A 22,239-nucleotide genomic window follows, 5' to 3' on the forward strand; every position below is an offset into this window, starting at 1 on the left:
GTGGGTGTTGGGACCTGAATTCGTTGCCTCCTCTGCGCTCACCACATCCTTCTATCAGCACAGTAATACTGATACAGCGGTGACGTCAGCCGCCATTTATCACTGCCTATTCCAATATACGACAGCCCGGGCCGCGCACGAGCAGGCTCGGCTCCTCCGCAGTGCTGATGAGACCCACCTGCTTCCCCGCTCCCGTGCCGGCCGCGCCTGCCTGCGGCAGCGGTTTGGCCAGGCCAGCCATGGAGGTGCTGGAGGGCTGACATGGACAGCTGAAAGGATGGGGCAAGGTAATGTCCGTGTTCCCACCAGCTTTCCCTGCTGCGCCTGTTACCGCTTGGTATCTGTGACTTCACTGTAAAGCTTTTCTGTAGCTGACGTGGCCCTTGTGGCCCTGCTGCCATTCGCGTTGGCCTTCACCAGACGGCCAGAGCATTCCTCTGGCTCCCTGCTGCTTTGGCTTTGTGATTAGGTGGCACCGTACTTCGGTAATGAAGCTCCTCAGAGGACATGTAAGAAGAGAACTGGCTTTTGCATGTAGCTAGTGGACTGAGAGACCTCTGCAGACCTTCCACTCTTTTTACTTGGCTGTGACTGTGACATTAACTTTCTCATGCTTGGAAATATCAGAATTATTATTTTTTATTTCACTTTTATATGTGTGTATGAGTTTTATATGTGCATACAGTTCATGGAGACATTTCAAACTGCAAGCTTAGACTGGATAATTCAGTCTTTGGCAGGTTATAGCATCATCATACTTCCAGACCATTAGCAAGAATAATCTTTGCAAATACCTGTTTTTGTATTGGTCCCATTTCCTGCTCTCTGGCATATTAAAACATTGTAGCGTCCTTTACAGGCACACATGTACAGGAGTGGCTAATCACCTTTATCATCGCCCTGCGCTCTCACACGCCTTTCCCTGGAGTACGAGAGAGTTTGCAGCAATGGTGGACAGCAGCTGTAGAGTGCTTGACATTTTACAACCATGAAGCAGTTGGGTTTCAAGCACTCTGGAAGCTGTCTCAAATTTTCCATTTTACAGACAGGGAAATTGAAATGAAATGGTGGAAGGGACTTTTCTAATGCCAGAGAGGGAATAAGTTCCTTTCCCTGCTCATTGCCCACTGCCTTTCTCCTCCCCAGGTTACCGGTGAGCGGGGAGCTGGCAGGTGTAAGCAAGCAGGAGAGACCTAACGAATGGAAGGGAGGTGGGAAGGGTGGAGACGGAGGCTGCAGAGGGCCTGACTGGAGGAGGCGTCAGAACAGGGGCTGCTACACATTTTTGTGGAGCCGTGAGGTCTTCCAGCTTGTAAGGACCACAGCAACACTGCTGCAGAGCTACATCTTTCCTCTTCTGCGCGGGCATCTGTGCCTCGACGCCAGAGGCACCGGCGCGGCTGGGAGGTCGGGCATGCACGGCCCGGACCTCCCACACGCCCGCGGGCGGAGCGGAGCGGAGCGGAGCGGAGCAGCCCCCGTGCGCGGGGGCAGGAGAGCCAGGTGGGGAGAGGGGAGGGAAGGAAGTCGGGACCAGGCTGTGGGCGCTGGCAAGGGTGGGAGGGGGGACAGGGGAATTCAGGTGAGAAGGCTCTTGGCCTTCCTTTACCTGTGTTCGAGGGTCCTACTGCTATTCGGTCTCATTTTCAACACTGTATGCTCATTCCCTAAGTTTCCTTCTGAATTACTACCTTTTGTGTTAAGCTCTCTCCAGTACATAACGGCCGTTTCTGATGTCGCGATAAGGTTTCTTCCAGATGGGCTGCTCTCGGACTCTTTTTCCTCTTCAGCGCTTCCCGTCCCCTGGGATTGATAGTACTATTCTCTGAACAGAAAAAGGGAAATGGGGAAGGCAGTTGATAGAAACGGCAGTCCAAGAGCTAAGAGCAGCAAAACTTGCCTTGTGTTGCTCTGCGCGTTTGGGCCGGAATGGGCTGGAGGGAGGAAGCACAGAAACGCCGTGGATTGGAAACGCAGGGGGCATTGCTCTGCGATAGGCAGTGGGTCCGCAGAGCTCGCGGAGGTCCAGACCTCCCTCCCCTGCCCAGGAGGAGCCGCCAGCTCCTCCTTGTGCTACCGGGAGGCCACGACTGGAGCGTGACAGTCGGAAAGCAAAGTGACACTGCGATGGGGGCTGCTGCAACAGGGACAGGGCTAAGGCGGCACTCGTCCGGCCGGCAGTCCCTGGCACATGTTGCGTTGCAGTCAGCGAGAGGGCTTGAAGGCCTGAGAGAGAACAGCAGCAGCCCTTGCGACTGCACCCTCTCCATCTGGGCAGGGCGGCGGCAGCCTGAGCCGCCAGACCCCTGCCTGCTCTGAGCCTAGCAATGATGCTGCTGGGTATTTTGCAGGGAGAAGGATGATTAAAAAGGTAGGAGCGAATTGCATGTGTCACTGTCTCCAGGGCTAGTGACCTCAAGGCCGCAGTGACCTGTGCATCTGGCATAGCTCTTCGCTTAAATGTGCTGCAAGAAACAGGGCCCCTGATGCTAAGAGGCCATGAGCAGCTGCTGCATCAACTGACAAGGAGATTGCCCGTCTCAAGGGCGGCCACATCAGGCTGCGGTCAGTCCTAGTGTGAAGTCAGGTGAGCGTGTTTCAGGCGACAGGATGACAGGGTGCCTTTCTCAAAGGAACAAGAATTTGGAGAAGAGCCATGGAAGGATGAATGGGGGCTCAAGGTGGAGTGAGACAGGGTTAGGCAGATAAAAGAGATAATCTGCACAGATAAAACTAGGAGAATTGGGACCAGAGGCATCAAGAAAAGGTGTTTCCCCAAGGAACTGTATGATGCAGGAAGAAGGGCTGGCGTGTGGGGAAAGGGGGTCCCTGTCCTGCCACGTGCAGCAGGCAAGGGGGGCTGCGGCTCCTTGCTGAGCTGGAGCACATGCTTCATCTAGAGCATGTGTTCCACAGGAAAGGAGGGGCAGCAGAGGCGTGATGACACTCAGCTGCTCCCACCACAAGGCTGGGGTGCTGCAGCCATGGGTCGCTTGTGGCACCTCCTGCCTGAGCCTTGCTGATCTCATCCGAACACCCCAGTGCCTTGAGAGCACGTTGCTGAGCTCGCTTGGGGCTGCAGGGGCTTTTTGGTGGCTGCTAAATTTATTTTGCTTTCATTATTTGAGTAAACCCGGAAAATTTTTAAACACCACGAATATTCCCTGGGCAGGAGTGGCCTCACTTGCGTGCTCTCTGCTGAGCGACTGTGGGGGTGTTTGCCGCTGGTGGTGGGGGAGGCACAGGCACCCGGGGCCTGCAGCAGGCCCTGCCAGGAGACCAGGGCGCTGCTGTGGTGGCTGCAGCTCGCTCAGTGGCCCAGTCTTCACCCAGCTCGTTTCTGCGCGTGCCTCTGTGCAGTCCGGCACAGTGGGTTTTGCAAAGTTCTGGGGCTTGTTCCTCGCAAGCACGGCTTGGAGTCAGCAGAGACCCACTCCCGTGGGTCTGGTTGCGGACAGCAGTGCTGCCCTGCGGCACAGCGTGGGGGTCCCCTTGCTGGCTGTGCATCCTTGTCACCTGCTCCGACAGGAGCATGCTCCATGAATAATACAGACTACGTCTCCAAAGCCTGGCATCCCCACACTGCCCAGCCCGTTTCAGAAGGGCTTGAGAAAACAGGGCTGAAGTCTGTGGTGGGTATCAACAGCCAGTGCTGTGCAGGGAGCCGGCTTTGTCTTTCCGTGCTTATCTGCCTATCTCCATAAATACTAAACACTGTGAAAACACAGGCTTAATGTGTTATGTGGCTGGTCTGGGAGCAGGGGCCGTGGGCTCAGTGGCTGAGCAGTGTTTGTAGGTGACAGTTTTCTCACATTGTTGAAAACACCCTGCTGCGCCCTTGCTCACCGAAGGTTTTCCTGTAGTTCTCTTCTCTGAGCTGCGTTGGGATAGCCTTCCCCTGAAACGGTGCCGTGCATTATTCTCTCCTGTATCACAGGGGAGACCACTATTTTTGCCTTCCCGGAGTCCCTTAACTAAGAAGCCCGTGCTTATTTAACCTGGGGGAGGTGAGATCAACCAGTTCTCATAAGCGCTGCTCGTATGGGCCCACAATGACATTCAGACTCTTATTTGACAAATTCACTGCACAGATGTTTAAGCCACAGCAACGTCACTTCTCCTTGTTGCAAGCCATTTCTAGTTGCAGGAAACCGATAGAAAAAAAAGGGTTAGTACTTACCCCAAATGTCTTCCTGTTGCATGAACAGTCTGGAGCTGTCATCAGTTTGCTGCTTTGACTGGGCACACTGCTGTGAAGGAACAGCGATTTCTCTGGCCTGGTTTTTGGCCCGTTAGCAGTGTCATCAGGCCCCCTCCTTAGCCCCTGGGAGAGATGCACACAGCAGAGCCGAGATGCTTCTTGAATTAGACACTTCACTCGTAGGCACATAAATGAGGGCAAGAATAATCCTGCCTCCACCTCCAGCACGTGTAGACGGCTGAGCTGAACTTCTAATTCTTTTTTTCAGGACATCCAGACAGAACCAACATGAGGAACAAACAGTGGCCCCAGAGTATTTTCTTCTTCCTTTTATTCCAGTACAGTAAGTTCCTACACATCTTTTCCAGGCTGTGCACCCGCAAGGTTTATCTTGCTGGCCGTCAACGTGGGCTCTGCGGAGAGGGACATGGCTCGAGGGCGCCACGGGGACAGTGCTGGGGGACAAGGAGCCACGGGGAGGCACTGTGGGGGGTGGAGACCCGAGCGGGCGCGCAGCGGGGCAGAGCTCGGCCAGACCGCATCCTGCTCCAGGGAGCGCGCGGAGACTGCAGTGGCGGTACCTGGCTTGCCCCGTGACACAAGAGTAGGATCCCTCACAAAAATCTTTGCCGTAGAAAAAGTTCAGGTGGCCAAGAACAGGATATCCGAGACTGTGGCCAGCAGGGACACCACTGCGAGCCCCTTTGCCCAGGACGGCACCGTGCGGAGGGCCACCGTCCCTTTCATGCTGGCTCCTACCACCACCCAAACGTAGCCGACGCGGAGCTGAGTTTCTGAGCAGGTCAGCTGGGCAGAAAAAGGCAGCAGCAATGATGTCTGCAGGCAACAGGAGCAAGGTCGGCATTTCACATGCTGCTTCTAGTCAAAACCTGAGACCTGCTCCAAACTTGAACCAGAAGAAAAGATGAGTTCAGAGTTGTACCTTCCTTCCATAAAGGACCGCTGCGACTGCTTAGTCTGAATTCTGTGTAACACAGGCCAGGGAATTACCCTGTGCTAATTTCAGTTTGGACTAGACTAGATCTTACTTTTTAAAATATTCGATCTTTGTTTTTGAAGTTGCCAAGGATGGAGAATCCTAGACCTGTCCAGGTTGTGCTAACATTTAGTTATTCCCTTACTGGTAAAAACCTGACCTCTTCTGAATTTTGGTAGCAGATTCTTACAAACAGCAATGCTTGCAGCTTACCAGCTGCCTTTGGTTGGTATCAAAATACAGCGGAAGAAGGCTAACCAGCAATGCTTATTAGCTTATTAACACTTGCCACTCTCTCTGAGGGAAAGCAGGGTTTGTAACCCAAACTCTGTAGAAGAATAAAGTCAGGCTAAGGGAGAAAAGTATCTTGTTCAGGGCCCTGGAACAAGCAGTGTCTGTACCAGGGGCCTCATGGGAGCCTGTTGAGGGCTCAGAATGAAAAGTTAAAATTGAAATGAAACACAAATGAAATTAATTAAAATTTCAGAACAAAATTCTGAAGTCATAGTGAGATGAAAAAGTCAAAATGAAACAAAATAACAACCATATCATTTGAATCACAGTTTTAAAAAGCACATGTATGCCCTTGGGGCCAGAGTCTGTTACAAGAATCCCCAAACTTCTTCTTCTGTCACCATCCTGACTCTTCAGGGTCTTGTACACAAAGCTGAGCACTGTGGAGAGCAGCATGTGCCCTGCTGCAACAGGAGTAGGAAAGGACTTTGTGATGAGCAAAGTGAGTGGGAAATGTTGGGCTTTATTTTCCTTTGAACTTGCTCTGGTCTGGAACTGGGCTGCTCCCTCCTCTGGACATGTCCTCTGTGCACTGTGACTAGAAATGCATTTGTTGGTGAGGACTGTCATTTGATGTGGAGGGTGGAACAGATGTTTCTGGTCCATCAAACAAATGGGCACAGCACCACTCAGCCTGCACTCTGCATACAGCATTCTTTTTATTCGCAGCTGTAAAATCAAGTATTGTGGCTGATGCACATATCACGTAGGAGCGCCTGACAGCTGCCAAAGTCATGTGTTCCCAGCAGGCTGGGCCACAGCTGTGGGCAGTGCAGGTGATAGGGGAGGGCCCATGCCTGATTTAAGCACTGGATGTCACAACCTTGAAATCTTCTCTTGGGCAATGGTGATTTTACTCCCATCAAACAGCGGTAATATTGTACATGTAAGAGATTACGATGTCAATGTGGTAGGCATGGTTTGCATCAGCGTGGCGTGCTCTATCTCCTGACGGCCTTTCTGCACTTGTCGTTAGTTATTCCTAGTGTAGTGCCAGATGCTTGACTCACCAATACAGGGTTTCTCACTGTGCTGCAATCTTCCTTTCCTTGAAATCCAGGGAGATATCCTCAGTGTGTCATGTGTGGAATGCCACTGTTTTTGTACAGCACATCTCAGATGCTGATGTGTGAACAGAGCTCCTGCAGAACAATTAAAAGAGCATAAATGCCATTTTACGACCACTTTCAAAAGTAACTGATTTTCCTGATGAACTGAGGTGTAACTTCTGCAATTGCCATTCGTTCTCAAGTTCTCATTAGAAGTCTGTTTCAATTTTTTTAACTGATTAATAATTTGTGCCCATTACTTTAGTATATAAGTTTTTATGCAAATTATAATAACTACAAAGTTATAATGTATTTTTGTCAAACTTGCATGAAAAGCTTATTCCAAGCCCCTGGAGATGGTCATGAAAAGCATTGGTGCTGCAGATATCAAGCTGTAGAAAACTGCAAGCAGAGAGACATAAAATGAATGTTAGACCAGCAAAGAAGAGTACTATAAATTTAGGAAATGCTGTAATTAAAATGTTTATACATGTGATACATAGAAGTTAATATTTTGTTCTGTCTTTCCAAACCTACAGCTACACATTGTGAAAACCTCACTTGTTTTGTGGACTATGTGCAGACCCTGTCCTGCATCTTGAAAAATGACCTGGGTGCCGGTTCATATAACCTCACTGCAGCATGGTATGTCTCAGCAGGAAGAGCAAAGTGCAGTCAGCAGGAACTCCTAACTTGGCAACAGCATAGTGATGTCCTTCTGCCTCTTTGTTAGGCAGAGCTCTCATGCTTGCTGCCATGCTGGTTTTCCTTTGTTCTTCATGCTCCAGTTGCCATCTGACTTTCCCGTTCACAGAAGATCCATGGCTCCGCCGGCTGCCCTGCTTGCCCCTGACACTACACCAGCTCTGGCTCCTTGGCATTGTTTCCTCTCCTGCCTTGGAGTGCCTTGCTTTTTGCTGCTGCTAACAACAGATTTTCACTCCTATGTGCTGGCAGGGCTCACACAACTTGTCCAAGCCCCATAGAGCCGCTGCTCCACTCCAGCCAGGAGGTGGGTGCAGTCCTGGCCTGTGCAGCCCTGGTGAGCACCTTTCTTCTGAAGCTTTCCTTTCCACAAACACCTCAGTTCCATTTTCCTATTTCTCTCAGAAAGCTGGTAAGCTGAGCAAATAGAAAGAAAAAAATCTCTCTGTCTGAGTTCAAATATCAATTTTTATTTGAACACATTGATCCTTTTTCTTTGCAGAAATTTTTTTGCCTGGTTGTTCAGCAACAGATTAATCCAACTACAGCATGTGGTAGATGTGGACTAGTTTGTTTGTTGTTTGGGTTTTTTTAGGATTCCTGAGGAAGATCCAGAAAATACTGTGGCTGCCTGCAGTCTCCTGCAATCAACGAGGAACACCAGCCATACACAGTACATGTGCACTGTGGACATGACAGAACTCCTGGCAGATATCAGAGTCCAGGTGGATGTTACAGAGATAGCTGATAGGCAACACATGATTTCCAAAGGCTTTTATATGGGAGAGAACAGTAAGTACAAAAATGGTGGGCTTGAGAAATACTGCTTGAGCTCATGTCTATCCAGCAGTCTGGGCAAGGAGTGAGCATCAGAGCCAGGACAGGGGGCTGTGTTCAGTGTTTGTTCTCTCCACAGAGCACTGTGGTCTTATTGTTGCTGTTATAAACTACAGAAACACTTGTTTAGCTTGAGGCTAAGCTTAGACCTGGCTTGGCCACTAGATAAAACCCCTTCTCCCCCTGAAGCAGTGGGTGATATGGGCTAGCCAGTGAAGGGCTACTGAGATGATTAAGTGACTGGAGTGGAAAGGCTGAGAGAGCTGGGACTGTTCAGACTGGAGAAGAGAAGGCTCGGGGGGATCTGAAGGGAGGGTGTAAAGAAGACGGAGCCAGACTCTCCTCAGTGGTGCCCAGTAACAGAATGAGAGGCAACGGGCACAACCTGAAACACAGGAAGTTCTGTCTGAACATGAGGAAAAACTGCTTTACTGTGAGGGTGACTGAGCACTGGCACAGGTTGCCCAGAGAGGCTGTGGAGTCTCCTTCCTTGGAGATATTCAAAAGCCACCTGGACATGGTCCTGGTCAACGTGCTCTAGGTGACCCTGCTTGAGCAGGGTGTTGGATCAGATGATTTCCAGAGGTCCCTTCCAACCTCGAGCGTTCTGTGATATACTTCCACCTCAGACCAGTCTCACATCTAGACTATGACAGTGTTTGTTCTTGGATAGAATCAGAAGAGCAAGAGGAAATGTTTGAACTGGAAATGCCACAAATGTCCTCATAGGAGCCCCAGGCGGCTCTCACGTAGGACACCAGAACAAGCACGATGTTATTGGCTGAGGATAGCACGAAGTGTCCCAGACATAACGAAGGTGGCACTTCTCCTTTCTGAGGCTATTCCTAGCCATCTTGTCTGCATGACAGGAAGACTGAGTGCAATCATATCGATGATTTGGTGGGACGCTTGTTCGCTCCAAGTCAGGCAATGAACAGTAAAGAAAAGGGGTGTTTAGCCAGGCTGCTGAGCCAGGTAGGCAGGAAGGCACCATGGGGGCATATAAAAATGGATTTTTCTACTTGGATTATTCTGAAAATTAAACTTCGTGTGAGAAGTGTCGTCACCTTTGACAAATGCCAGAACATCTCAGGAAAGCCCCTTGCCCCCCACTGACAGAGTCAAGAGCAATTTGGAGCACAGATTAGGTAGCGGTGCTTTGCATTCTCCTGGATGCTGGTGCGCCCATACAGAGGCATCACAGCTCGGTGACAGACCCTGGAGATTAACACTGTGCATTACTGCTTTTCCACATGTGAAAACACCCTACAGGAGATACAAAAGCTTGCTCTGCTAGGCACTCGTGACACAGCCAGGATTTGCACTAGCCTTATGCAGTGTCCACTAGCCTCAGCTTTTCCTGATGGCTCTGTTACGTTAAGGGGTGTTTCCCTAACTGTGCAAGTGACCTTGACTGCATGGAGTCCTCCTGTGGCATGAGCAGAGCAGGATGCTCTGCTCTCCACATATCCCAGGAGGTATCAGCCCCTCCTGCTACCTTCTCCTGCTCCATTAGGTGATGAGGAGGTTCAGAGATGGGCATCAGGCACATTCAGAGAAATGCAGGCCTGACTTCACTGCGCTGCCAACGTGTGAGGCTCTGTGCACTGCCCAGGACTGCTCAGCCCAGGAGGCAGGGATGGTGCCCTTGCAGAAGGGGCTGCCTCTGCCAGGCAGCTCTGCACCATTCTCTGCCTTGCTGATACCATGCAAGGCTGCCTCTTGTACGTGCAGTGACACTGTGAAGAGTAACGCCACCCTGTCTTCGCCCACAGTCAAACCGCAGCCTCCTTTCAATCTCACCGCTGTGTTCTCAGAGGGTTACAATATTTCTTGGGAAACCATCTACCAGAACTCTCCTTTCTCCTTTCTGGATGAGGAGCTGGAATATCAGCTGCGTTATAAAAGAAGGAACGACACCTGGGAGGTAAGTGAGATGTCATTTTAGCATCAAGTAGGATGTACCAGCAAAAAGGAAGCCAGCACAACCCAGGGCAGGAGCCCTGGTGTGGAAGAAGGGTTCTCGAGGTTTATAAAAGTTTTCTCTTTGCTTGTCTGAACTGGAAACAGACAAAACTAAAAGGCAATTGAGAAGTAGAAGCTGTTTGAGAGCTGCTAGATCTTGTGGGGAAGGCTGGTAGCTTGTTTGCCCCCGTGCTGTCCCGCACGAAAGGGTCCCACAGGGTGACGTGCAGCTACAGACCAGCCAGAGCATGGCCTGCAGAAACAACTTGCAGGCAGAGGGGATTCCTTAGCAGGGCTCCTCACTGTGCAGCATAAGCGAGGGTGAGGTGGGAGCGGTTGCTCCAGCCCTGTTTGGTGTTTAATTGTTCACAGACTCAGAAGACTAAAGCTGTCCATGAGGATAAGCGGACACTGGTCATCCTGCCACGGGAACTCCAGGGAAACACTGAATATGAGTTCCAGGTGCGAACCAGACCCCGAGAGGGCACTGGCTACCGTGGATTTTGGAGTGACTGGAGTCCTGCACTGACATTGAAAACCAGCCCTGCCGGTACGTTATGCCAGCTCTCCCTGCTCTCCCTGTTGGTCCAATGTCAGAGAACGCTTCCAGAAATCTAATCAAAGCTGATTGATTAGAACAAATGCTAAATAGTCTAGTGAAGATAGATATGTTGTTTGGCTTGCTTACTGAATACATGAACTCCCGGCTTGGACTGATGTGTGCTGTCTGTATTCACCTTCTCACTGTGCTGCAGAGCCCACCTTACAGAAGGGCCCAGGGGAAGAGGGCTCAGTGGGGTTGGTTGTAGGTTTGGTTGCCACAGCAGGAGCACAGCCTCTAGTTCCCTTTGCAGTGTCAGACCTCCAGGGTCCTGGTTACAGCTTTCAGAGATGGGGAAGCTCTGGTGGAGGTAACTCAGCTGTTGGGGCTTAGTGTTGCCTTCAGCTGAGGGGAGAGAGGAGCCTGCTCTCAGGGCTGAGTTCAGTGTCTGGATACTGATGTTTGATGGTCACTCTTGGCTGGGCATGGGTGTTTGGTTCAGCAGCTGCCAGGCCCACTCCTCAAGGGTCTGCCCTAGACAGAGGTACACCAGTGCTTGTCATGCTGGAACAGAGACGCTGACAATGGGGAGTATTTGCTCAGAGCAGGGCAGGATGACCATGGTCAGTGTCAGCAGCACGTGCTGAGCTTCCCCACTCCCACTGACCTGCAGCTCAAACTGAGGTATCAAATGGTGCTGTGGCAGCAGGACCAGGCTCCTTTTGTTAAGAGCTGCCATAGTTCTGGGTCTCAAAGGTACTCCTCGCCCTCACAGGTGGAGAGCAGCCAACAAGTGAATACTTTCCTCAGATTTCCCTGGCCAGCTGCCCTCTCTTTCCACTTCCTAGTTCAGCTGTGGTGGTGTCCCTAAAGCAAGAGGAATTGGAAACACGCAAGGTCTTTGGAGCAAGGAGCTGTCCTGCCCTGAGCACGCTGTCTGTCTGTCCATGGTGTAGCTAGGCCACAGGACAGCTGATGCACAGCTAGTTTCATTGATTCAGTCTTGTCTGAGCTCCCTCAGTCATGCTTGCCCCCATGTCCAGAGGGCTGGGCCCCAGGTGAAAGCCTCAGTGTCCTAGGGAAAAGTCTGGCGTAAAGTTTGATTGTCTTTCCTCACCATCTCCTGCTTATTGACCAGGGTAGAAATTCAGGGTGAATCTGAATGACCCAGTCTTTTTGTCCAGCAGTGACACAGAGAGCAGGCACGGGATGGCTGCTGCTGTTTGGTGTTGTCGCAATGATCACTGCCTCAATCACAGCCTTTCTGGCCAAGCAGCAGAGGTAAGAGCCCTTAAGGAAGCTAGAGCAAATGCTCCTGCTCGGTCCTGCTAAAGATGGGGTGTTCACATGCAGCCGTCTCTGCATCTTGTACAGCCATGCACAGCTTCAAGCCTGTGAGGGCCAGCAAAGTATGGTCTCTGGCTGGTGTACGGCCAAGAGTGCCTTGCTTTTCTCTGGAGATGCCTAGGTTTGGATCTGTAATGTGTGCTTAACTCCAAAGCCTTTCTCTTTTTCCTTCCAGCTTGTGGAAGAAGATGGCTTGCATCCCAGACCCTGCTCCCTTTTTCAAACCGCTTTACCTGATGCATAATGGAGATTTCAAGGTATAAATGGGCTATGTAAGCCTGTGGAGCACATGACAAAGTTAAACTAAAAGGCCCAACATGCTATCCTGGGCAGGGGATTCTCATTAAGAGGGTGGGAGGGGGAATCTGTCCCAAGGGAATGCCAGGTGGCTCTGAATGGGGACCAGAGCCCTCCAGTGTTTACTCTGTGTGGAGAAGGCCTTTTTGCCAGGTCTGCTCTGCTCACCCTCCATAGGTGCTGTCACAGTGGGTGAGCTGAGCCTCATGCATGATGTATGCAGCCTGGGATCCTGAAGGGAACAGATGAAGGGGTCCTAGGACAGTACCTGGGATTTTTTTCAAAGCTCCAGTCCCACAGTGCCATCAGGGGCAGGTAGTGGGCTTCACTGTAGGGCCAGATCTCCCACTCAGCCTCTGCAGTGATACAAGCTCAGCACTAACCCCTGTAGTCCTCTCTGGAGAGTCCCTCATACAGTCATCCTGGAAACATGGTTAGCGCTTTGGGGGCAAATAACTAGCTTGTGACGGTGCTGTATGTGCAGCTGCCTCCCTGTTAAGGAAGTGTCCTTGTGAACTCAGCAACTTTGTCTAGCCCTCCCAAATGCGCTTCTCTCTTAACACCAGCCAAACTGGCTCATGTGGCAAAATGCCTTGCAAAGACCAGAGGGTTTGCTGGAGTTCTTAGGATACAAAAGCAAAAGAACATCGAGCATCCATAAATGTCGTTCATATCAAACTGAAGAGCAACCCACAATGCCATGATCAAATTGGAAAAGTACTGGCATGTGAGTGTAGACATCACTGCCTCTTCTTTTTGAACAAGTTCCTATCGTTACAACAGCTCTGATCAGAGACACTTCAGTGTCTGCTTTTTCTTTCTGCTTTTTCTTAGACACTCTGGGAGAGGAACACCAGCTGGGCCCTAATGATCTTCATGTACTTTCCCACTGCTGCATGGCTGATGTTTGCAATTGGGTTAAACAGCAAGTCCTGGATGGGCACCATTCAAACTGCAGCCTGCAGTGACTGTCTCACTTCCTGCTTGTCTTCCCCTTTTGAGGCCCATTAGGGCTTCCCATATCTGCACACGAGGGGTACTTGCACCTTCCTCTGAGGCAGCTGGCACTGGTTGTTCTCAGGGAAAGATGCCAGAATCAGATGGACTCAGTGTGGGAATTCCTGAGAGTCGCAGGCTAGTGCTCACAGTGGTAATGAAACCACCCTCTTACACTCCTCTCAAGGAACCCCATGGCTTCACCCTGTTTAGCTGGAATGATACTTTTGCTAGTTTAGGTTGTTCAGGGCTGCTGGGAGGGAATGAGCCTCAGTTACAATAATGCTAAAGCTGAGGTACTTCTGGGAAACATAATAAATTTGCAAAATAAAGCAGCAGTCGCCCACACAGCCACAGCACAAGATGCACAGGCAGGGGATGTCAAGAGGATGTGGTGACCTCACTAATATGTGAACTGAGTCCTCATTATCAGCTGGCAAAAAGCCAACTGATCTAGGGCTCATTCAATTGCATCCTGCCTGCATCAAAGCAAGTGTCTAGGAAATGTCTGTGGATAATGATCAGCAACTGACAATAGTAATGCCCTGCAGAGAATCCTGGGTTGGTCAGGAAGCAGTAAAAATTTTAGAGAAAACTTAAGATATAAAAAGAGAAGAGAAAGCAGAGTAACATTGCCTACTCCTTTGTGTGCACATGTGTCCTTGTATTCATGTTGGGCTGGAATTTGCAAAGAACTGTCAAGAGAGCATTGGCAATATTCTGCTTGCTCAGTTCTAAGAAAGGGGTTCCCCTCTGTTTCTTTAAATAACCTTTTGCACTCTAGGCACCTTCCTGTCCATTACAGCTTTAATAATACGCTCTTTGCAGTTTAGGTTTAAAATAAATTAAAATATACTTACTCCTTCCTGCTGTAATGAAGATATTCCATGCTTGGTGTCAGAGGGTAACAAGCTGAGTCAGGCTCTCTTCCCAAATGCTTTGTTCGTGTCTAGTTACACTGAGGGCAGTTTGGGATAGGGGCTTATATCATTCAGGCAGTTCCAAAGCTGTGGCAACACCCCGCTTTCATCAGCACACTGTCAGAAGCCTTCACAGCATTTACAGGGCTCAGCATTGTTACCTGTTTTCCACACAGCAGAAGGTGGTGCACATGGAGAATAAGAGCCTTGACACAGCTCAGCCAGCAGGCCAGTGTCAGACAGGGACCAGACCCAAGTCTTGATTTGCGGTGCTGTGCCCAGCCTCTGGGCTGCATGGCCTTTCTAATAGGACTCACTGGCATTCGCTAGTGGCACACCACTGAAAGTTCGCTGAGGTCTGTGTGTCTTTGTTCTTAGCTCAAAAAACCCAGAGGTGCCTTCACTCCTAGATACGACTGACTGCAAAGGGCTCATGATTTAGAAGTACACATGGCACAGGGCTGAATGCAGTGGTAATGGAGACAGGGAAAGGCAAAGTTCAGTGTGTCATGCTCCCCAGTCATATGAGTGAGTGTCATCTGCACCAAGCAGTGGCTACAACTCTTTGAGGTCCCCATCGCCTGCCTGCCACTGCTTCTTTCCTGTCACCAAGAGTGAAAAGGCTGGTTTGGACATGGTCACATACTGCAGATCAGGAGAAGCCTTGTCCTGACTCACTTCCAAGGCAGCAGAGGTGAGGGAAGTGACAGAGCACGGCTAGGTGTGTGTTGGGTGCAGATGCAGCACGCAGGGGGAGAAGTTGATCCTCCTTCCAGAGGGAGGCAGTGTCCAGGGCATGGGGGCAGGGAGACCTGGTGGCTTGGGAGGGGACTGCTGACAGATGCAGCAGAGGGTGCTGCCTTGGGCAGTAGAGGAAAATGCAAAGCTGTGAATGTAAAAGCTCTCAGAGCTAACTATTTTCAATTATTTGAGCCAGTTCTCCTGCAGCTGTCTGTGCCCAGTAATAACAGCATCACATCCTCTGCCATTTTGAGGCACTCAATGATTTTAGAGTCTGACTTTGCCTCTAAAAACATAAGCTCTTTGGGCATTTCTGTGGAACCTCCAAAGGTGATAATACTAACCTCTCTCTCCCTGTATGTCCTTTTATGCAGAAGTGGGTTGGCGCATCCCATACCAAAATGACCCTCGATTTCTTTGAATGGGGAATAGTCCTTCCAGAAGTCCTAGAAGTTTACAGCATGTGTCATCCTAACAGCACCTCACAGGAGGAGCTGAGCGAGCTGAAAAAGGATCCACCTTGCAAGCCTTGTGGGTCTTGCCTGGCTGCCCCAGATCAGGATGGCCAGTCCCCTCTGTCCAGTGTGAACAGTAGCAGTGGGACTCAGGACCGGTCATATGGGCATTTGTCCATTGATACTGTGACTGTGGCTGATGAATTTGCGCCTTGTAACTCCCAGTGCAACTGTAACCGTGTGCACAGGGGACATGAGCATACCAGTGATGAAGATGGTAATGCTGGAGAGACTGGTTACCCCAAGGTTAACATTGATGATGATGAGAGAGAGATATCCAGCGACTTGCTTCTGGCTGACCTGAGCACACAGGACAAAATACTTGCCTCGGGCTCTGTGTCCACAGACCACCTGAGGAGTGCAAGTGCCCCAGCCCATCAGCGAGTAGAAAGGGCTCTGGAAAGAGGGATGGGGAGTATCCTAGAAGCCCTTTGCTTGCACCCTAATCAGTGGGATTTGGAAAATCCAGCTTCTCTGCCTTCTCCTGATGGTGAAAGTGTTTCCTACAGCGAAGACTCCTGTGACTTTTTCCTTCAGAGTGCGAGGCCTGGTGACAGTTATCCTATGATCTGCCTAGACTTGGACACTATTGACAGTGGCTTTGTGGACTCAGACTGTGGGAGTCCAGTTGACTGTGAATTTGATCAAAACAGTCAGACCAATTGTGGGTCTATCCCTCTTGAGCAGGAGGGAGAGGACTTCCCACGAAGCTACGTCAAGCAATGGGTCTCCTGTCGCTCAGACAGCCCTGCCAATGGGACACAGACAAACTAAGGACTTGGTGTTGCCTTGCAGACAACACAACTTCCATACTGTGCCAGTAGCAAAGTGTCAGCAAAATTCAAAAAGAAAACAAAGTTTACTTTATGTAAGCTGTATTGCATGCAGCTGAAAACTGTTAGATCCATAGAAATATATGCCTATTTCTGTTGCCACTTATCCTGTTCATGTTGGCATGATCAATTTTTTTCAGCATCTCAGGTCAAACCCCTTTGTAGTGAGCTGCAAAATTTAATTTCTTTCAAGCAGAAAAGCAACTGTACCTTGAAAACTGCCCTTTAGCTTAGACAAATGTGCAAAATTTTTTGAAAGTAAGCTTATAAAGAGTACAAAACTTTAAAATGATTTTCCCTGCCATTCTCACATGGCTTGAGAGTTTGGAGGTATATGGAGCCTTAGAAGCATAATCCATGGTGATCGTATTTGTTACATTAAAGTTCCTCTACCCTGTCCTAACAACGCAGGTGTTACTTTTCCTACCAATGTCATTGGCTCTTTAAACCCAGCAGTAATCACTTATATTAACTATGAAGGGTCCCAGCCCTGTCCATGGGTATGAGCAAAAAACAATTCTTGCATCATCAGAGAAGTGAGCATCCAAGAGACCAAACAGAATTCTGGTTTCAGAAGGACTTTGCCTTTGCAGGGAGATTCTACAAATGAAAATTCTTCAAAACACATATAATTCCAGAGAAATTCTTGCTACTAGGGCTTCCTGTTGAATTAGCATCTCTTCTAGCAATTTCCAAGCACATTAACTGTAACACTTAGTGGCTTTTAGAACTATGCAGAAATTTCAGGAATGCTGTCTTACCTGGATGCGCCTGCAACTCCATGTCCTGCATCAGACCTGGGTCTGCTGCAGTTAAAAGGTCAGTAGTACAAAGTCTGGGCAATTTCTGCTAGCAAGTAAAGCCAACCATGAAACTGCCATTTGTACTGTAACCATGAAAATGTTTCCCTCTGATGTCTCTGTACCTCTGTTTTGTTTTGGATAATTGTCTTTAAAAGTTAATACAGTACTGATATTGAATGTGAAGACCTACTCTTTATGTAGGCACAGTGTCACTAATCCAAGGGATGCTTGGCTGCCAGAGAAGATCTGTTACTGAGAGAACCTTTGTGGTGAACTGTGTATATTTCCAGCTCAGTAATAATGTGTTCTCGTTGTGATACCAATAAACTCTCTTCCCTCTCCTGCATCTCTTCTTACTCAAGAATTTTGCCAATCCACAGCTCCCTAGGCAGGAGAGGGCATTGCAATGAAGAGAAGCTCTTTCATTCACAGGTGAGTGGTGGAAGAGTCAGGGATCCAGTGCTGGGAGAATTTCTGTATTCATCCACATCCTTGGTTTGATTATCCAGAACAGCCATGGTCTCTACCATGTTGCTTTTGAACCTACAGATATGAGCTTTTCTCATGTGGTTATTACTCCTTCAGTATACCCCCAGCTCAGGGGCTTCCTTCTTCCCCAAGATATCAGTTTTTGGTTCCTTTCCCCCTTCTTTTTCCTATCTTTCATTTTCTTGCCTTCTTCTGTGATAAGCTGTCAGAGGCATTGTCCTAATGTGTTTATGCATCCTCCGTGCTGTGCTTCAGGCTGTGGTACCCTGCATGCCCCGTGAGGCAGCAGAGGAGTGAGCCTTGGTGAGCAGAGCCTGCCCTGCACTGTCCTACAAGGGCTGCTTGCACTGTGCTTCTGTCCGTGCAAATGTGTGCTGGGCAGGAGCACTGCTGATGGACTGTAACACCATTTTCTGCAGGTGCATCTCACGGCTATGTGCACTCCAGACACTAGATTCACTGCAGTAACTGGCCCCAGGCTGCTGCGGGGAGGAGCAGGATCTTTCCTGTCCTTCTAGGGCCCTTTTACGCTTTGGCACTGCACACTCCTTGCTTCTATCAGTATCATCAGCCCCAGAACTGCTGAAGGAGCTGTTTCTGTCACAGCTCCATTATCTGAAGCTGCACATCTAATAGAAGGTGGTATTTTGCTGCTGTGTTGGCCTGGGAGCAGCCTCCGATCACTCTAGAGGCAGACTTCATGGGCAGAGAGGAGCTTGCTTCAATATGTGGCACAAGGATGTGAAAATAAGGGAGATCATTCCCTTTGAAGCAAGCTATCACAGTTAAGTTTTTGGCTGATTTTTGGGCAGATTTGTGAGGTGATTTTTTTCCCCTTTCCCCTGCCCCCACCTTCCCCCTGTGTCTCCTGGCAGCTCTGGGGCCTATGTCTCTAGAAATGTACCTGACCTACCAATATCTAATTTAGAAAAGCTAGGCTTCCTCAAGAATGCTAGGGCTATTGGTGGTGTTGCAAGCCAATGTTTTGTTGGGTTTGGCAGCCTCCCCTGTTCTCAAACAAGCTGTCTGTAAAAGGTCTCAGTCCATCCTTCAGTGACCTCAGTAACCCAGAGCAGCAGGTTCCTGAACAGCAGTGTGAAGCACAGGAAGGACTCATGATAATAGTATGCTAAAGGCATTTGATGTTTAAATGCTTGGCCAAGCAGGCCTCCTCAAAGGAACAGAGATTGCAATAGCTTCCTAACCCTTTCATTTCAGGGGAATCTGCTTAGCCGCTCCTGCCATGCTCAGGGAGCCCGGCACTCTGACTGTAGCATATCTTGCAGAGGGGAGTTTATTCACACACTGAGCAGTGGGATGAAGTAACAAGAAGATGCAGACCAGCCATGTAGACAAAGCCCTTCGACTGTCATGGGCTGCTGTGCTCTGTACGGTATTCGCAACGATCAGGGATATGATGGTGGCCTTAAGACATTGCTGGCTTGCGTGCCTAGTCTGGGTGGGCAGAGCCGTTCCCCTCCAAGGCTGGGAGGGACTGAATGGGCAGAGGAAAGGAGGGAGTTCAAGTCCTGCATGCTCCTGAGTCATGGTATGATCTGGATACAGAACTGGCCCTGGACTATAGTACTGACCATATGCTCTGATAGACTAACTATCTGTTTGCTATCCAAGCACAGGAGCAGTAATCCCAGTCTATACAAGCCTATTTGAGACTATCTCAGGCTCAAAAATGTGAATTGTTGTACAAGCCAAGGAATGCAGCACAGACAGAGCAACTGCTGCATGCCCCAGTAGCCCCCACTGCTTGTCCTGTTTACTGCCTGTGCCTCCACAGTGAGCCAAAAGCACGGGAGATCTCAAAGCACACCCGTGCTTGGTGCTGGGCTGTCAGTAGAGGGACAGTACATGCCTATGCAAAGGGAATACTTTGAACAAAAAACTTGAACTTCAGTGTAAGATGTACCTTAAGACAAACCATTAGGTGAGCAGTGTTTCTCATCAGGTGAAGTTAATTGTGGGACACTCAGGTGTAAATGGGTGCTAGAAAGTATAAAAGGGATCTCACAGGTCTGCAGAGAGCAGGAGTTTAGTTGTTGGACTTTGGGCTGAAAAGTGCTTGGGGGCATGTAGGAAGTATGGAGGAAAAGGTAACTTAGAGAAAGCTGTAATGTTCTCATCAGAAGTAGTTCTCTGTATTTTGGAATAGTAATGTGAAAGGATACTGGGAAAAGAGAAGTTTGTGCTTTGCTGTTTGAGCCAAACTGCTGAACTCCTGTGCTTATTTTTCTGTCTGCTCCATGGGCAGTATGTGGTCAAAGCTGCGGATCTTACACAACTCCAGCACCTTTATGGTGACCTGTGCTAGCGGGATGGGAAGATGCAGGGATACTGTTCATCTCTACAGGAGACAAAATGTTTTCTGTTGTAGCAGTTGATCTACAGGTGCCTGGACAGTTGTGAGGCAGCAGGTGCTATTTGCTTTAAATGACACTCCAAAGGCTGCTTGCATTCTAGGGGCTTTTGGTTTTTGCTCTTTTTCAGGTTTGTTGTCAGTATAAAAAGTGTAATATACATTTGGGTTGGTACCTGTGGGGCCTCATGCGAGCTGGTGGGATTCTTGCTAGGTGGGGAGGGGCCAGCAGCAGATAGTGGGAAAAGCACCATAACTCACTCTGTAGTGCCTCGGGTGCCAGTTTGGAAAGATCCGTCTCCGTCTTACATTGCCCCTGCCTTCCTCTCTCCTGGCCCCTAGAGTTAACACTGACAGACTGTTATTCAGCCTATGCTTTGCCTGCGTCTCTTTTCCACTTTTCTCATGTTAGACCTGTGTACATAAGTGAAATGAGGGAGTCTGACTGTAACGCCACTGCCGCAACATTGTGGCTGGATGCAGAAAGATCTGTTCCTTGCACATGTTAGGATTTGAACATGGAAGCACTGCAGTGCTCATAGGGTTTTTTTGTTTGGTTGGGTTGGGTTGGGTTTTGGGGGGGGGGGTTGTTTGTTTGTTTGTTTTTGTTTCCAGAGTTGCCCCTTGGAGTGCAGCGAAGCACAGAGGGTAGAGGGAGGACAGGGAAGCTCGGGGATGTCTCTGGTGTGTGAGCACAGCTGGGCAGAGGCCTTAGGTGGAAGCAGTCTCTCCTTGTGTTCAGGCAGAGCTAGGAAATGGCTTTAGACTTTTTTTTTTCTCTCTCTCCTCATTAAAGTGCCAATATAAGAGCTGTTTATATATAAATGTTCTGAGAAGATAATTCTATAGTCAGCAAATTATTTGGCACTCAAAATGTTAACCCTTTAACAGAAATTCCTCAGTTTCTCCATTGCTAATTAGTAATTGCAGATGTGGCTGCTTTAACTCAATCTGATAATCTCTGAAGAGTTTTTCATTGGTTCTTGAGATTATCTTTAAAATCGGGCATAGTAAGCTCTGCTTTATTGTACCCCTGCTGCTATTGCCTGATCTTCAAACCACACAGCCTAAACTGTCAAGGGACAGAAGAGGTATGAAAAGTGAAGTTTCTTTTGAGCTGGTAAGAAGGTTTAACATATTTCTGTGCTGTGCATTTCAGTAAATAATGGTAGGATACATCTATTGAGCTAAGATGTTGACAAATAATTTATTATCAGAAATGTGAGTTCTGTATTGTTTCATGTACTAGGAACCTAGAACCACCAGAAGGGTCTCTGCGCTTTTGTCCTGCTAGATCCCTGAGTACAAAACTGCACTCTGTAGCTCTAACTCTGCTGTCTACTGACCCTTTACAGGGGAGTGCAGACTGCTTTATGAGAAAGCATAGTGCAAGTACAGCCCTTTCTGCAGTGGGGTGGTTTGGATAGTGCTAGGAAGAAGCGTCGCCTTGATCAAATAAATTTTAGGGACTCCTCTCTGAGTGAAACATCTGAATGTAAATGAATCCAGCCAAAACAACCATCAGCATTTGGGACTTTTCAGACAAAAATATGCAGTTATGAATATGTGTGTGTGTGTTTATGAATATCACTTATTACACTAGTCTTCCTTTTGTAGCAGCTTTTTTCAGCCTGTGGGATGCAAGACTATCAAATCTAAAAGTACATAGCTGTTTACGAGCATCAAATTGCGGGTAAATGGCCCTCCTAGGGTAAAGGACACAAAAGGCTGGTTATGTGGGGCTCTCTTTGATAATCTATGGGGATGAGGAAATCCTATTTCTTTCCTTAATCACCAGCAGTACATGTTCACAGGCTGATTGTGTGTGTACTAGGTGCACTTGACATGTTTTGCCACATGTGCCCAGGAGGTAAGTATCCACCATTAATTATCCTTAAAGGACATGCAAAGTGTCTCCTTGTAGGCAGGGGTGATCCAAGGAGTGTCCAAGATAATCACACTTAGCACAGCGGATTGCTCTGAAGAATGGGCACTGGGGGCTACCCTTAATGGGTGGGGGGCAGTGTGCGTGTTGGTACAGACACACTATTGTCTGTCAGTGTTTTACTTCCAAGGTGCAGTTCAGTGTCCTGCCATCCCTTAGTGCATGTTGCTGCTGCCTCTTAAAGAGACTGAAGCAAAGGAAGGGCTGATTGCATGTCATTTATAACTAGTTGCTAGCATGCAAGGAATGGAAACAGAGTGTTCAAGGGCCCAGGTCTGCTGTGCCTGCTTCTGGTGCACACCACTTGTGGTGTCTTAGCATAGGAGGGAGAGCAGAGCACGGTCTGGAGCAGCTCACAGCCCTGACACACTGTCTTTGCGTTTCCTCTAAGAT

General features: G+C 49.0%; 1 protein-coding gene across 1 annotated transcript; it reads left to right on the forward strand.

Moving 5' to 3' along the window:
• Window positions 1-248: 248 nt before the first annotated feature.
• Window positions 249-17,346, forward strand: IL21R (interleukin 21 receptor). Its single transcript, XM_067306174.1, has 9 exons — window positions 249-287; window positions 4,470-4,544; window positions 7,081-7,186; window positions 7,842-8,038; window positions 9,859-10,010; window positions 10,421-10,598; window positions 11,774-11,870; window positions 12,112-12,193; window positions 15,265-17,346. The coding sequence occupies exons 1-9, from the start codon at window positions 278-280 to the stop codon at window positions 16,177-16,179; spliced, it is 1,812 nt and encodes a 603-aa protein (XP_067162275.1). The 5' UTR covers window positions 249-277; the 3' UTR covers window positions 16,180-17,346.
• Window positions 17,347-22,239: the final 4,893 nt, after the last annotated feature.

This window comes from Apteryx mantelli, chromosome 16, assembly GCF_036417845.1.
Source record: "Apteryx mantelli isolate bAptMan1 chromosome 16, bAptMan1.hap1, whole genome shotgun sequence".
NCBI classification, from domain to species: Eukaryota; Metazoa; Chordata; class Aves; order Apterygiformes; family Apterygidae; genus Apteryx; species Apteryx mantelli.